The following is a 13263-nucleotide window of genomic DNA, read 5'->3' as shown; positions in this document are numbered from 1 at the left end:
TAATAATTTTTTATATTTTAAATTGTTTTTACATATATTGCAATGATTTATTTATAATAATACTCAATAATAAGCTACAATATTGATCGTTATAAATTGAAAAAATATTATCCACAATGAGTACTAGTAAGAATATTGAATAATTATAAATTGCTTCGAAACCATAATGAGTACTAGAAATAATATTATCCAAATACATAATTAGTAGTACACCACATAATAACAACATTGTCCAAGTGCATAATATTACACCACATAAAAGTATCAATATCTTCAACCCTGAGAAAATTTTTGAAGCCAAATTTTTCTATGCTTCTTATTTTTAACTAAAAACATTTTGGCCTCTGATTCATGACTCCCTAGATAATCACACACCGAACACAAGAATTCATCATCAAATCCTTCTTCCTCCATCGACATCACTTGTTCGTAAAGCTGTGCTGTCTTGTCGGCAGTAAATTGTTTCAAAGCATTAGCAATTTCGCCAAGTTGCTCACCCACAAATTTAATTTGTTCATCAACGAGACTTTCTTGACCACTTTTTCTTTTACGTTTGGATGTGCCAGATGAAGATACATTTGTTCTTACCTCTTCAGCCTCTTCATTGTCGCAGTCTACAGGCATTGAATCTTCATTACCATCATCCAAATCTATGTCAGCAAATGTTCTAGCAAAACTCCCTGTTGCCATATCTTTGCCAACAACCACAGCCATTTCATCATAATGATCAATGCTTTTATTCAAAAATGGTTCATACTTCTTGTGTGTCTGTTGGATATTATACACAATTAGAATAACAAGTAAAAAACAATTGAAATATACTTAACATATATATACATATATTACCATCACTGTTGCATCGTATGTTGCTCTATCACATGTGATCATTTTCATGTTATCATCCCATCCAAAACCACTTTCACCTCGAATTTTGCATATAATCTGCCACTGGTTTTTTACTGTCCTCAAATGATTTTCCACGTGCTTCGTATCGCATTGGACTTGGAATCTAGAAGAAATGGCGTCAGCAACTCGATTAATAGAAACTGATTTGAAAGTATTAGAAGGCTTATTTCCTTTTCGAGCCTCCTCTGCTAGAATTTCAAGGAAAACATGTTCCATCGGTTTTGTCCACCTGAATTGCTTGGAGGTCCCTTCTTTGTTGCCCTTACCCATTCTACATAATAATTGTCATTGTCAATAATTTCAATATCCAACAAGCTTAAAACATAATAATCAATTCAATATCCAACAATGTTAAAACATAATCAATATCTAACAAATTCAAGACATATATCAAAATCCAACAATCTAAAATTTGACAATGTTATTATCCAACCAACATTTACAAAAAAAAACATCAGTCTAAAACATACATAACATAGAAATAATAACCCTAAGCCCTAAATCTACCTAATATTTCTAGCCATATAATCAGTCCACATAGTTTCTGCAATCTCATCTCTCTTAGCAGACCATTCTCTTGCTTCTTGTCTTTCTTCTCGCTCCGTGAGAGTTTGTATTATCGAATCAAACTCAGACTCATCGTATAATCCTTGATTAAGTAAATCACTAGGATCAACTCCAATTATATGATTATGAATTATACAACAAGCCAAAACTATATCTACTTGAGTTTGAAAATTCCAAAATGGTTCAGCATCTAATACACGAAACCGTTTCTTCAAAATCCCAAAAACACGTTCAACAGTGATCCGTAATGATGAATGTCGAAGATTAAAGAGTTCCTTTGCATTTTCAGGCTCTTCAGCACCAAACTCTTTTAAATGATATCGAACACCACGATATGGGGTAATACATCCAATTCGGATGCCATATCCAGCATCAGCAAGATAATATTTACCTACAATTTTACAATACGTAATTAATACTGATAAACTATGAGCTTACTGGAACTATTTGTGATAAATATTACCTTCTGGAATTCTTAATCCTCTTGGGCGTGAAAGTGCATCACTTAAAATACGAGAATCATGTGCACTACCTTCCCAACCAGCTAGAACATAGGCAAATTTCAAATCAAATGTAATGGCAGCCAATACATTTTGTGTCGTCCCCCCTTTACGGCTACGAAATCTTCCTTGCATGCTAAGTGGAACCGATGCACGAATATGAGTTCCATCTAATGCTCCAATACAATCTTTAAAATAAGGATAAAACCTTGGATTGTTTCTAATTTCACTAGGAGTTGACTCATCAGGTAATCTAATAACTAGTCTATACAATTTCAAAATAGCTCTCAATACAACCCTAAAGTAATGGTGAACTGTCTGAATTGATCTATAATATCTAGATCCAATCACTCGAAACCTTACATTATGACCAATTATATGTAAAAATATAACTACTTGCTCCCTAATATCGACAGATTTAGACGATTGTAACAAATTATTCATACTAAGAATATCACATAAATTAAAAAAGGCGATCGGTCTCATCCTTATTATATCAATGCAATGCTGGTCACCACTATATAAAATACTATTAATATAGTTTTCTCTTTCATAATCTCGATTCACACGAGGGCGAGAAGCAATTTCCTTCCTAGTTTCTAATTTTTTAATCCAAAGAGCCCCAAAAGCTAAATCTGAAGCCACAACTCCGGCAATTGCCATTTGATTTTGATTACGATCCATCTACACAAAATAATGCCACACAAATATATGATCACTACTACAAAAGATGCAAGATTTTCATAAGATCACATAAAGTTACCATGACTAAAAAAGTGCATACATACATATCAAGCTAATTATAATTGCCCAATAATAATTTTTTAAAGTAGCACTTAAATATTGATCATAGTTAATACAATACTTCAATTGGTGCAAGAGTTTGTTATATATTATTAAGTTACCAATACATACATATATTGATCATGTATATAAAAGAGTTTTAAATACTTCAATTGCTATCAAGTGTGTTTTCTTTTTTTATTTCAATATAAACAAAAAAATTTGACAATGTTATAAATTTTTTTTATTTCTATTTTTTATAATTTTTTTAAATTATAAATTTGACAATGTTATAAAAAAATTTATTTCTATTTTTTATAATTTTTTAAATTATAAATTTGACAATGTTATAAATAATGTTTAACTGCACTGCTACAATTGCTATATATACAGTTAAAATTTCGGACATAATTAACAAAAATATCAGTCTTATCATAAATATAACAGCTCATCACTGCCATTTCCCAACAAATTACAGAAAAAATGTAAATCAATAATAAACCATACCCAAACACATCCAACAACCATTTAATTCACTTGAACCGAATTATAACAACCACAAATGCATATTAGAAGGCTTATCATAAATCAAGCACACCACAAACCTCTTATGAAAATATCGACCAAGGCCACCAACACGAGTACGAATGCTGAGGTAGAGGCTAGGACAGCAAGAACTATACAGCTGGAGGTCAAGCATACAAAGAAATTAGAACCGTTAGGAGCAATAAAAATAGAAGCTAAGACAACATCAGTCTTGCCATCATCAATAAACATAATCAAAATCCAAATCAATAAACATACAAAAATTGGGTCATCTTCAACCGTTTATTTTAACACAATTACATCCAACTTGTATAATTAAAGACAACATCACATGTTTTTATCTTTTCACTTCTATAATAATTAAATTTATATCGATATTAATTAAAAACTCCAACATTTCATCCATAATTCCTGATATAATATTTAATCATCCTCAACAACTCTCATTACCATATTAACAATAATCTGTAGAAGAACAATTAAAGGCAAAAAGGTAGCTTAAGGGCAAATTTGGTTATGAATAATATATAATGTAATGCATGTGTCAGATTAAGAGTAGGGAGATGTATATAGCTTAATTAAGGATAGAGGAATTTTGTTCATATACAATTAATTGGATTTAAATTAAAACAATTAAACCCTAATTTTAAACCATATATTAATCAAATTTCGAGCATTATATTTTTACATTGATATTCAAATATAAGTAAATAATGAGATTTTTTAGGGAAATATAGGTTGAATCAAATACCCTAAACTTAGTATATAAAATAATGCTGCATAAATAACGGTCTTTTACGTTGCTCAAACTCTATTAACTTTTTTAAGTACACATGTCCAACATGTTTTGGACAAAGATATGACCATTAAAATAGATGAAAATTTTCAAAAAAGATTTGAAAAATATTCAAATCAAAGGAAATGAAGTCGTGTGCATAGAAATCAAAGTTCAAAAGAAGCTTGGAACACATCCATACTCAATGGCTGCCAGTTTATTCTTCCCATCACTACACTTTATTTTCTATCTTCTTACTCTTCATTTTTTTTAGTTATAACATCCTACACATTCATACATTACTGAGTATAATCTTTCAAAGAACCTTTATAATATGATCCTTCAAAGACCATATAAATATATGAAAAAAAAACTTATAAATAATCAAACAAATACATATTCATATCCAACAGCCACTTGAGTCTAAGCAGCATAAAGTTGAATTTGGTTAGTGCTAATGGCAACTCACGGTCAAAGAACTGTTAATACAGCATAGGAAGCAAGCAGACTAAATTAAATTAAAAGTAAACAACGAACAGGACAAGACAGCTGAATTTGCCTAAACGATCTAATCGAAAACACAAACAAGCAAATGATCAATAGTTCAACATAGATTTTCTGAGGGCAATTCTATTACACTAAAAAGCCATGTTCTTTCGTTGAGTAACGAGCAAGTTCCAAGACAGGTGTCTCATTGGTGTGGGAAGCTACCATTTTAAAGTTATGTTAGCAAGGATAAACAGACAGAGAGAGAGAGAGACGTACATAGGATATACTTCCATATTCCAATGAGGTCATTTCGACATTTGCCTTTTCTTGACCTTTCTACTTGAGTTCTAATCTGATCTGGAACACTAACTTTCCTAAGAGCGTTGCCCCCTAACTACTTAGCCCTACCCTTCCTCATCGTAATCTTCTTCATCCTCATCTAACCTTTTTCCAAGCTGAGCAAGTTGAAGAGGATCAATGGCCATCTTGTCCATGTCTGAAAGAGACCAGCCTGGGTATTCTTCATGTTTAGTTTCATCGAAATAGGAGTGTTGGCTCTTATCAGATTAGGAGCTTTATAGAATCTATTATAAAACAATTTCTACTGCTCTCCACATAGTATGATCCAATCAATTCTAACAATGAAACTCACTCCTACATGAAACACTAATTACCTAACCGAACCTTTAGCAATCCCATTGTTGCTCCTTTTTTATTGATTTTCCAAAACAAGAAACCCAAAAAGAAAAACCGAACCTCCAAAATGAAATTCAGAACACGAACAATCAGTTAGACCCAAAATACTAATCTTCTGGCCTTATTCGATCCAATCTGAATCACATCCATGCAAACCCAAAAGATAAAAAGAAAATCCTACCCAAAATCAATAATAATGCCAAGAAAAGCAATCATTTCTTTTTCTTTTTAATAACAAACTCAAAATGAATTAAACAACGCTGAATAGAACCGAAGCATCATCAAAGACGTGAAATCAAACCCAGAAATCTAAAATAAGTTACCATAATCAAATGCAATAATGAATCAAATAAATCACTGATAAATCAAACATTTAGCAAAGAAGCTAAACCAGCTAAACAAACAAGTGATGCTAAACAGACAAATTATGAACATCAACGAGTAAACAAAGAGTTTACCTTAAATACGAATTTGTTGGCGATTCGGGAATAAACAAACCCTTGATTTTCTGGAACTGGAACTGGGTGGAGGACCGGAGGTAGACCGGAGGTGGATCGATGGAGGACGGAGGTAGCTTGATGCCTTGATTTTGGATTTGGGAACAAAAATGGAGAAGGGGAGATAGGGTTAGGGAAGACTGTCGGCAGTAAAACAAAACAATAATGTTGTGGATACAGTAAAATTAGCAACAATAGCAGAGGAGATGAGGCAGAGATGATGAGGAGCTATGGAAATGGTTTCAACGGTGAGAAGATGAGCTGTGGAAAATGTCTTACCGATTTCTAAGGGGTAAGACATTTTCCGGAAATATAGGGTTGATTTTCCCGTGTTTTGGAATTGATTTTCCAAAAGGAAATCATTTTCCTCCAATCAAACACCGGAAAATGGGGAAAACCATTTCCGGAAAATCATTTCCCCCTATCAAACAGACCCTACATTGATATCAAAATTAATTTATAGCAATCTTCCTGTCAATCATGTCTCGGTCCATGAAGAGAACCTATTGCTACAATCCCAAATTTTTGCAGATTCAACTTCACAACTGTAACCAAAAACATCATTGTAACTTCCCCAATGTTATTATGTTACTCGGATTGTAGGTACGTAAGGCTAACAAAGAAAAGTTGAGTGACCCATGTCTTTTAAGATGGGAGTAAACCAAGCATAAAAGGGGACTTTATTTGTGACATTTTTTAAGAAAAGTATATTCAAATATTTAATTGACCAAGGTATTTATTTCTATACCATTTCATGGTCAGGTTATATATTTATGCATGAAAGTTCATCCGAAATTTAAAAGGGTTTAGATAAAAATATAAATTTAAAAAATAAGTTTTGATAAAAAAATTAGGTTCGTTTTAAATATGAGTCGAATTTAAGTTTGAACATTTAAGGCTCGAGCCTAGCTCGACTTGTTTGTAAGTTTATAATATTTTATATTATGTTATTTTTATATATTATATAATTTATAATACATTAAAAAATAAATCTATACTAAATGTATAATACTAATTTAATGTAAATATTAAAATAATGTTAAAATAACTATATAAAAAATTCAATAAATAAAAATATTAAATTAAAATAATATAAAATTAATAATAATAATAATAAAGCTTTTTTCTTTTCTTTTTTTCTAAAAAATAAATGTGATTAATTTTGTATTCCCTCGTGATTTAAATGTTTAAAAGAGGCAGCCAAATATGGTTGGAAAAAAATGAGAAATGTCGTAATTCAATGTTGTTTCATCAAATTGTCATAATTTATCCTTAGTTCTAGATTTTTGACGCCATTTGTTACCATTAGATTTATTCATAAGTCGGATTATTTATTCAAACTCGAAGGTCGTTCAAATTTTGAGAGGGTTTTGGGTAAAAATATTTGACCTAAAAAATAGACTTGTGCAAAAAAAAATCTGTTTAAAATATAGGTCGGGCTTGGACTGGAACATTTATTACTAGAGCTCAACTCAGCTCGACCTATTTTTAAGTTTATAATATTTTATATTATGTAAATTATAACATATTACAAAAATACTTATATTAAATATATAATACTACTTTAATGTAAATATTAAAATAATATTAAGATGATTATATAGAAAATTTTAATAAATAAAAAATTATTAAATTAAAATAATATTAAAAAATTAAAAATAATATGGACAGACTTAAAATAAGCTTGTGTTAACATTTTACAAATATGGACAGGTTTGAGAAAATTTAATGTTCATATTTCAAGCCGAATCAAGTTTGACGAAGCATAAAGTATATATTATGCTTAAGCCTGACCCAAACTTAATCTGACTCGACCCATGAACACCTTTAAATATAATTTATCAATTAAAAATCTGATCGTATATGTTTTTTTAGTTATAATATATACATATGCATGGATGGAAACATCTCTCAAATATTTTAATATTAACTTTGGAAGGAAGAGGTTGAATGGACGAGACAATTCTAAAAGTTGCCGGTTTAAGGTGGAGATTTTGGAACTTTTTGGGACCAGACGCCAACATTGAATGTCGCCGGATCAACATGGTGTCTTCCTTTCATATATTTCGGTCGAAAAATGTTGGATTTTTTTAAATAAAAAAAAAGTTCAATTTTTAAATCCACGGTAAACAATATAATTTTACTTGGTCGAGATTTTTTTGGGCTTAATGCAATATTTTTTTGGTTTTAGAGTGTAAAATGTATTTGAACTTTTAAATACATAAAAGAAAAGCAATTAAATTCATGTTTATTTCAAAATATGTGTGACTAAAAATATAAAAAAATAAAAATGAATAAAAGTTATAAAAAAATTATAAAAATTTTCTTTTAGTAATTTAATTTTTATAATTTTTTTACGAATTTTATATTTCTTTACTTTTTTTATAATTTTCTTACGACTCTATAAAATGTTATAATTTTTAATATATTTTTATATTTTTATTAAAAATTAATTTTTTATTTTTTTATTTTTATCATTTTTACCACATGTCACGCCGTGGTTGTGACACGTGGTGGCTTTAACTAAAAAAATTAAAGGCAATTAACTTTAATAATCAACTGTTAAAGTTAACGATCAAAAAAAATTTTTTTAATGCATTTTAGCAGTTTAAGTACTCAATTGAGTGGGGGGGAAAAAGACAATAGCTTAATTGCTTCTTTTTTTTTAAAGTTTGAGGGTTTTTTACACCCTTAAACTTATTTTTTTAGTGTAATGGTAAGGGAAGTTGTACTCTTAAAAGGAAATCTCATATTCAAACTCTGAAAATAACAATATTTTGTGATGGAACTACGAACCATAAAAGAATTAATCTTTGTTGATTGTAAAATGGACATGAATAATATTTTGATAAAAAAAATCTTTGAAATTTAACCTTTTTTTTTTGAAAGGGAAAGCAACAAAGTATTGCAGCAGGGATCTTTGAAAAGCAGCACACTCGGCTGTATATACATCGGTAACAGAAAGAGGAGCAAGATCAATGAGTTGTCTCTCCGATGGAAGCTTCACTGCTAATCTTTCCATGCCATCCGCTACTAAATTCCGACTCCTCGCAACATGCGACACCTTAACCTCCCAATGCCTTTGGATTTTACTTTTCATACCAATCAAATTAGTCTTGGAACCTCCTAATTTAACGAAGCAGTGATTCAAATATTTAATTTTAGATAACTTTAATGGTGAAATCGAAAAACTTTTTAAGTTAATGACTAAAATAAAAATAAGTTAATACTTGGGTGACCAATGATATAATTTACCGTAAAGTTATAATTTATTTTTACCAAAAATAGATAACTTAATTGAGGAAATTGATGTTTGACCTTTTTTTTTTGGAAAAGTAGAATATAAAAAATTAATTACATAAACTAGACCTAGTCCCTTCAACAAGGAGACCTTAAACAAGCAGAAATCTTTAGATCCATGCTGGACCAGTTTGACCAAACGACTAGCTTCTTAATTTTTCTCTCTAGAAATGTTTTTAATGATCCACTATTTGAAATGCGATAACATCTGAGGAATTATTCTAACCAAAGCATAATTTAACCTTTCTGGAGACCTCTCTTAAATAGATGTAACTGCCTTAAGACAATCCGATTGAATTAACACATTATTATATCCCCTGTCAGATAAAATAATCAATCCATTCAAAATACCCCACGACTCAGTATTAAAAACAAATCAATCTTCCAAATGTCTATTAAAACCAATAATCCATGCTCTGTCTCGATCACGCACTATTCTCCCTCTGGTCGCAAAACCAGCTTCTTTCTGGACAGACCCATCTGTACTTAAAATGACTGAATCGTTAAATAAACATAAAGTTGAAAACTTACCTCGTATCTCAGTCATCTTGCCCCTAGTTGAAGAGACAAATTGCTTTCCCTAACTGTAAGACACCTTAATAGATTCATTAACACTCCAATAAGCACCCTAGAAAAATGAGAAGATTACGATTCTTCCAAATATGCCATGCGGTGATCCCAAATAGACATCGCTAGTCTACATCTCCTAAACACCAGTCATGCTAATTTTGCAAGTTTAACATAAGCCAATCATACAAATTTCCTGCATAGAACCTAGCATGCCATTTAGTTGGAATTAAATGATCCCAGACATTCATCGTTGCAAAATAGTCTCTAATCGCATGAAGCGCATCCTCAAAACCATGACCATAAACCCCACATGTTGAATTATGACCTAGTCCTCGCCTTGCTAGTTCCACCTCAGTAAGCAGACGTTGATTGAAAGTCAGCCAAATAAAATACCAAATCTATTGGGGGTTTTGGAATTTTCAGGGGATATGCCAAATATGTTTTTTCGGATTCCACGACCCTTCCTGAAGCTTTTCATAGGCATTTTTAAGGGAAAAAGAACCTGTCGAGGTACCTCCCCAAATGATCTTGTCAACCCCGACGGGTAATTTTATAGTTTTTTTTAGGGTGAACTATCTAGTTGCTCACTTAACTTTTTCAATGCTTTCATTTTGGTCACTTCTGTTAGAGAATTTTTTTCATTTTAGTCACCCAATTTTACTGTGTGGAGGGTTAAATTAGTAAAAAAACATGATGACATGACATGCACAGTAAACCACCGTTAGGGATTTAATGTTTGGGTGACTAAAATAAAAATTTCTCTAATAATGATGACCAAATTACAAATAATTTTATTTAGGTGACCGAAATAAAAACATCTAAAAAAATTGGGTCAACAACTAGTTACTTTATCCAAAGAAAAATTCAAGTTTTCAATTTTGACTCATTATAAATTATAAACAAATTACAAATTCAAGTTTCCAATTGGGTTTTAAATTAAAAATTATATACTGTTACTTTTGAAGGAAATTAGAAACTAATTTTGGGTGACGTGAGATGTAAAGAAAAGTGGGCTTTTTTTATTATTATAAAAATAACCTTAAAATTTTGATTAATTATGAAAATAACTTAATTTTCTAGTTATATACATAAATGACCTTAAACGAATAGTAAAAGTTAGTGGAGCAAAAAAAAAATGGCACCATCAACATGGTACGTTAGGTACTCGAATAAAAAAATCAATTTTTTGATGTGTCAAGGAGAATGAGCTACCTGTATAAATATCACGAAAATATTGTTATTTCTCAATAATTAGGGTCTTTAAAAAATTAATTTTTTGGTGGAGCCATTAAGAACGACGCCATCACCTTTTTTTATGTATAAGGGTTTTTTTTTTATTTTTAAAAATTTAAAATATATATTATTTTATTAATTTTTTTATTCAGGTGCTGACGTGACATATTGATGGCACTATTCGCTTTGGCTCTAACTTTTACAATTAATTTCAGGTCATTTATATATGAGTTTTTTACCCTAATAATATATAAAAATAAAATAAAATACCAAAATAGTATGTTGCTAAGATTAAGTACCAAAATGGTACATTTAGATGGGTTGAGGGTGGTGCATAGGCGACACCATCCTTATTTTCTGACAATATACATTAAAAAATATTATTTTAGTAGTGGAGGGTGTCAGATAGACGACACTAGTTATGCCTATCTGATAGGCAGCACACCAAGTATATTTTTCCTCTCCACCTAGTGTAACACCGAGTATATTTTTCCTCTCCACCCAGTGTATTTTTTATGAAAGGCATGTTATTTTTTATTATTTTAATATTTTTTTATTTTTAATCAGGTAAAAGATGAAATCATTGATATGAAATTTGGAATTTATGAGATAAATTAGGAATTAGTTTATATGTTTTAATTTTTTAAGATTTTATGTTTTTTTAAGAAATTATTTTTTGTTTTTTATAAATAATAAAAATGAAATTTATTTTGAACTTCTATAAAAAAATTTATATTTTTTTATAATAATTAAGTTGGGGTGTTATTATATATATATATATTATATTTTAAACCAAAAATGTTTACTTATTATCATTTTAAAGTAATAATAAAAATATTTGTATTTATTATGTATCGCTTATGTTATGTTTTTGTTATTCTTTTCCAAACTGATACGAGCCAGATGGGGGAGTGGGGAGAATATATTGGGTGTGCTATCTATCAGATAGACACCACCAGTGCCGCCTATCATATAGGCATAATTGGTGTCGCCTGTCTAACACCCTCCACTACTAAAATAATATATATTTTTATTGTATAGTGTCAGAAAATGAGGGTAGTGTCGCCTATGCATCACCCTCCACTTATACCATTTTGATACTTAATTTTAGCAACAACTCATTTTCATATATATATTTTTATAATATTCCGGTAAAAACCCTTTATATATATATTAGGGTTTTTTACCCCAATATTATAAAAAAAAATTATACACTAAAATGGATTGTGAGTCAGATTAATTACGAAAATGATATACTTTTTGGGGTCGTGCCTACCTGACAGGCACAATCCATTATTTTATTATTAATTTTTTTGTTTTAAAAAATTATTATTATATTATTTTAATATTTATATTAATATATGGATAAAAATACGGGTTTTACACGGATAAAAAATACCCGAAACGGGTCGAGCCTGTCAGGTAGTCGTGCCTGATAGGCATGCACAACACCCTGCACATTTCATTTTACAAAAAAATGGTCTTATATCACTTTTGGTCCCTCTACTAAGCCTAAAATTAAAATTCTATTTTTATACTTGAATTTTTACAATAATATTTGGTCCTATTTTTTTATAATTTTTTTTCCAAATAATTAATATTGTTAATTATTCTGTTAAAGTTTTGACGTGTTTTTTTAAAATGATATGTTAAGTTAGAATAAGTTTTAAATAATAAAATTTCTAACAAAATTGTATTAAAATTTTTGTTAATTACTTTGATAAAATTTTTGATTAGTTTAACAAAACAATGATATGTTAAGTGGGAATAAGTTTTAAATAATAAAATTTCTAACAAAATTGTATTAAAATTTTTGTTAATTACTCTGATAAAATTTTTGAAAATTTTTGACTTGTTTTTTTAAACAAAATATTAGTTTAACAAAACAATGATATTTTAAGTTGGAATACATTTTTGTTAGAAATTTTATTATTTAAAACTTATTACAGCTTAACATATCATTGTTTTGTTAAGCTAAACACGTCAAAAATTTTATCAGAGTAATTAACAATATTAATTATTTAGAAAAAAAATTATAAAAAATAGGACCAAATATTATTGTAGAAATTCAAGTATAAAAATAAAATTTTAATTTTAGGCCTAGCAGAGGGATCAAAAGTGATATAAGACCAATTTTTTGTAACATGCAAAGAAAGAAAAGGGAAATGTGCTGGGTGTTGTGCCTGCCTGTTAGGCTCGACCGATTTCGGGTTTTTTTATCCATGTAAAATCCGATTTTTATCCATATATTAATATAAATATTAAAAATAATATAATAATAAATTTTTTAAATAAAAAAATTTAATAATAAAATAATAGGTTGTACCTGTCAGGTAAGCACGACCCAAAAAGTATACCATTTTTGTAATTAATCTTGTTGAGAACCCATTTTCGTGTATAA

The 13263-nt window shown here is 29.5% G+C and overlaps 1 protein-coding gene across 1 annotated transcript; it reads right to left on the bottom strand.

Moving 5' to 3' along the window:
* Positions 1-584: 584 nt before the first annotated feature.
* Positions 585-8781, bottom strand: LOC121212351 (uncharacterized). Its single transcript, XM_041084823.1, has 5 exons — positions 8710-8781; positions 5721-5987; positions 3362-3441; positions 847-1177; positions 585-614 (listed from the first exon to the last, which is right to left on the bottom strand). The coding sequence occupies exons 1-5, from the start codon at positions 8779-8781 to the stop codon at positions 585-587; spliced, it is 780 nt and encodes a 259-aa protein (XP_040940757.1).
* Positions 8782-13263: the final 4482 nt, after the last annotated feature.

Source organism: Gossypium hirsutum, chromosome A13 (assembly GCF_007990345.1).
Source record: "Gossypium hirsutum isolate 1008001.06 chromosome A13, Gossypium_hirsutum_v2.1, whole genome shotgun sequence".
NCBI lineage: Eukaryota > Viridiplantae > Streptophyta > Magnoliopsida > Malvales > Malvaceae > Gossypium > Gossypium hirsutum.
Note: the sequence above shows the minus strand (reverse complement) of the source record. Positions and strands in the feature narration are given on the sequence as shown.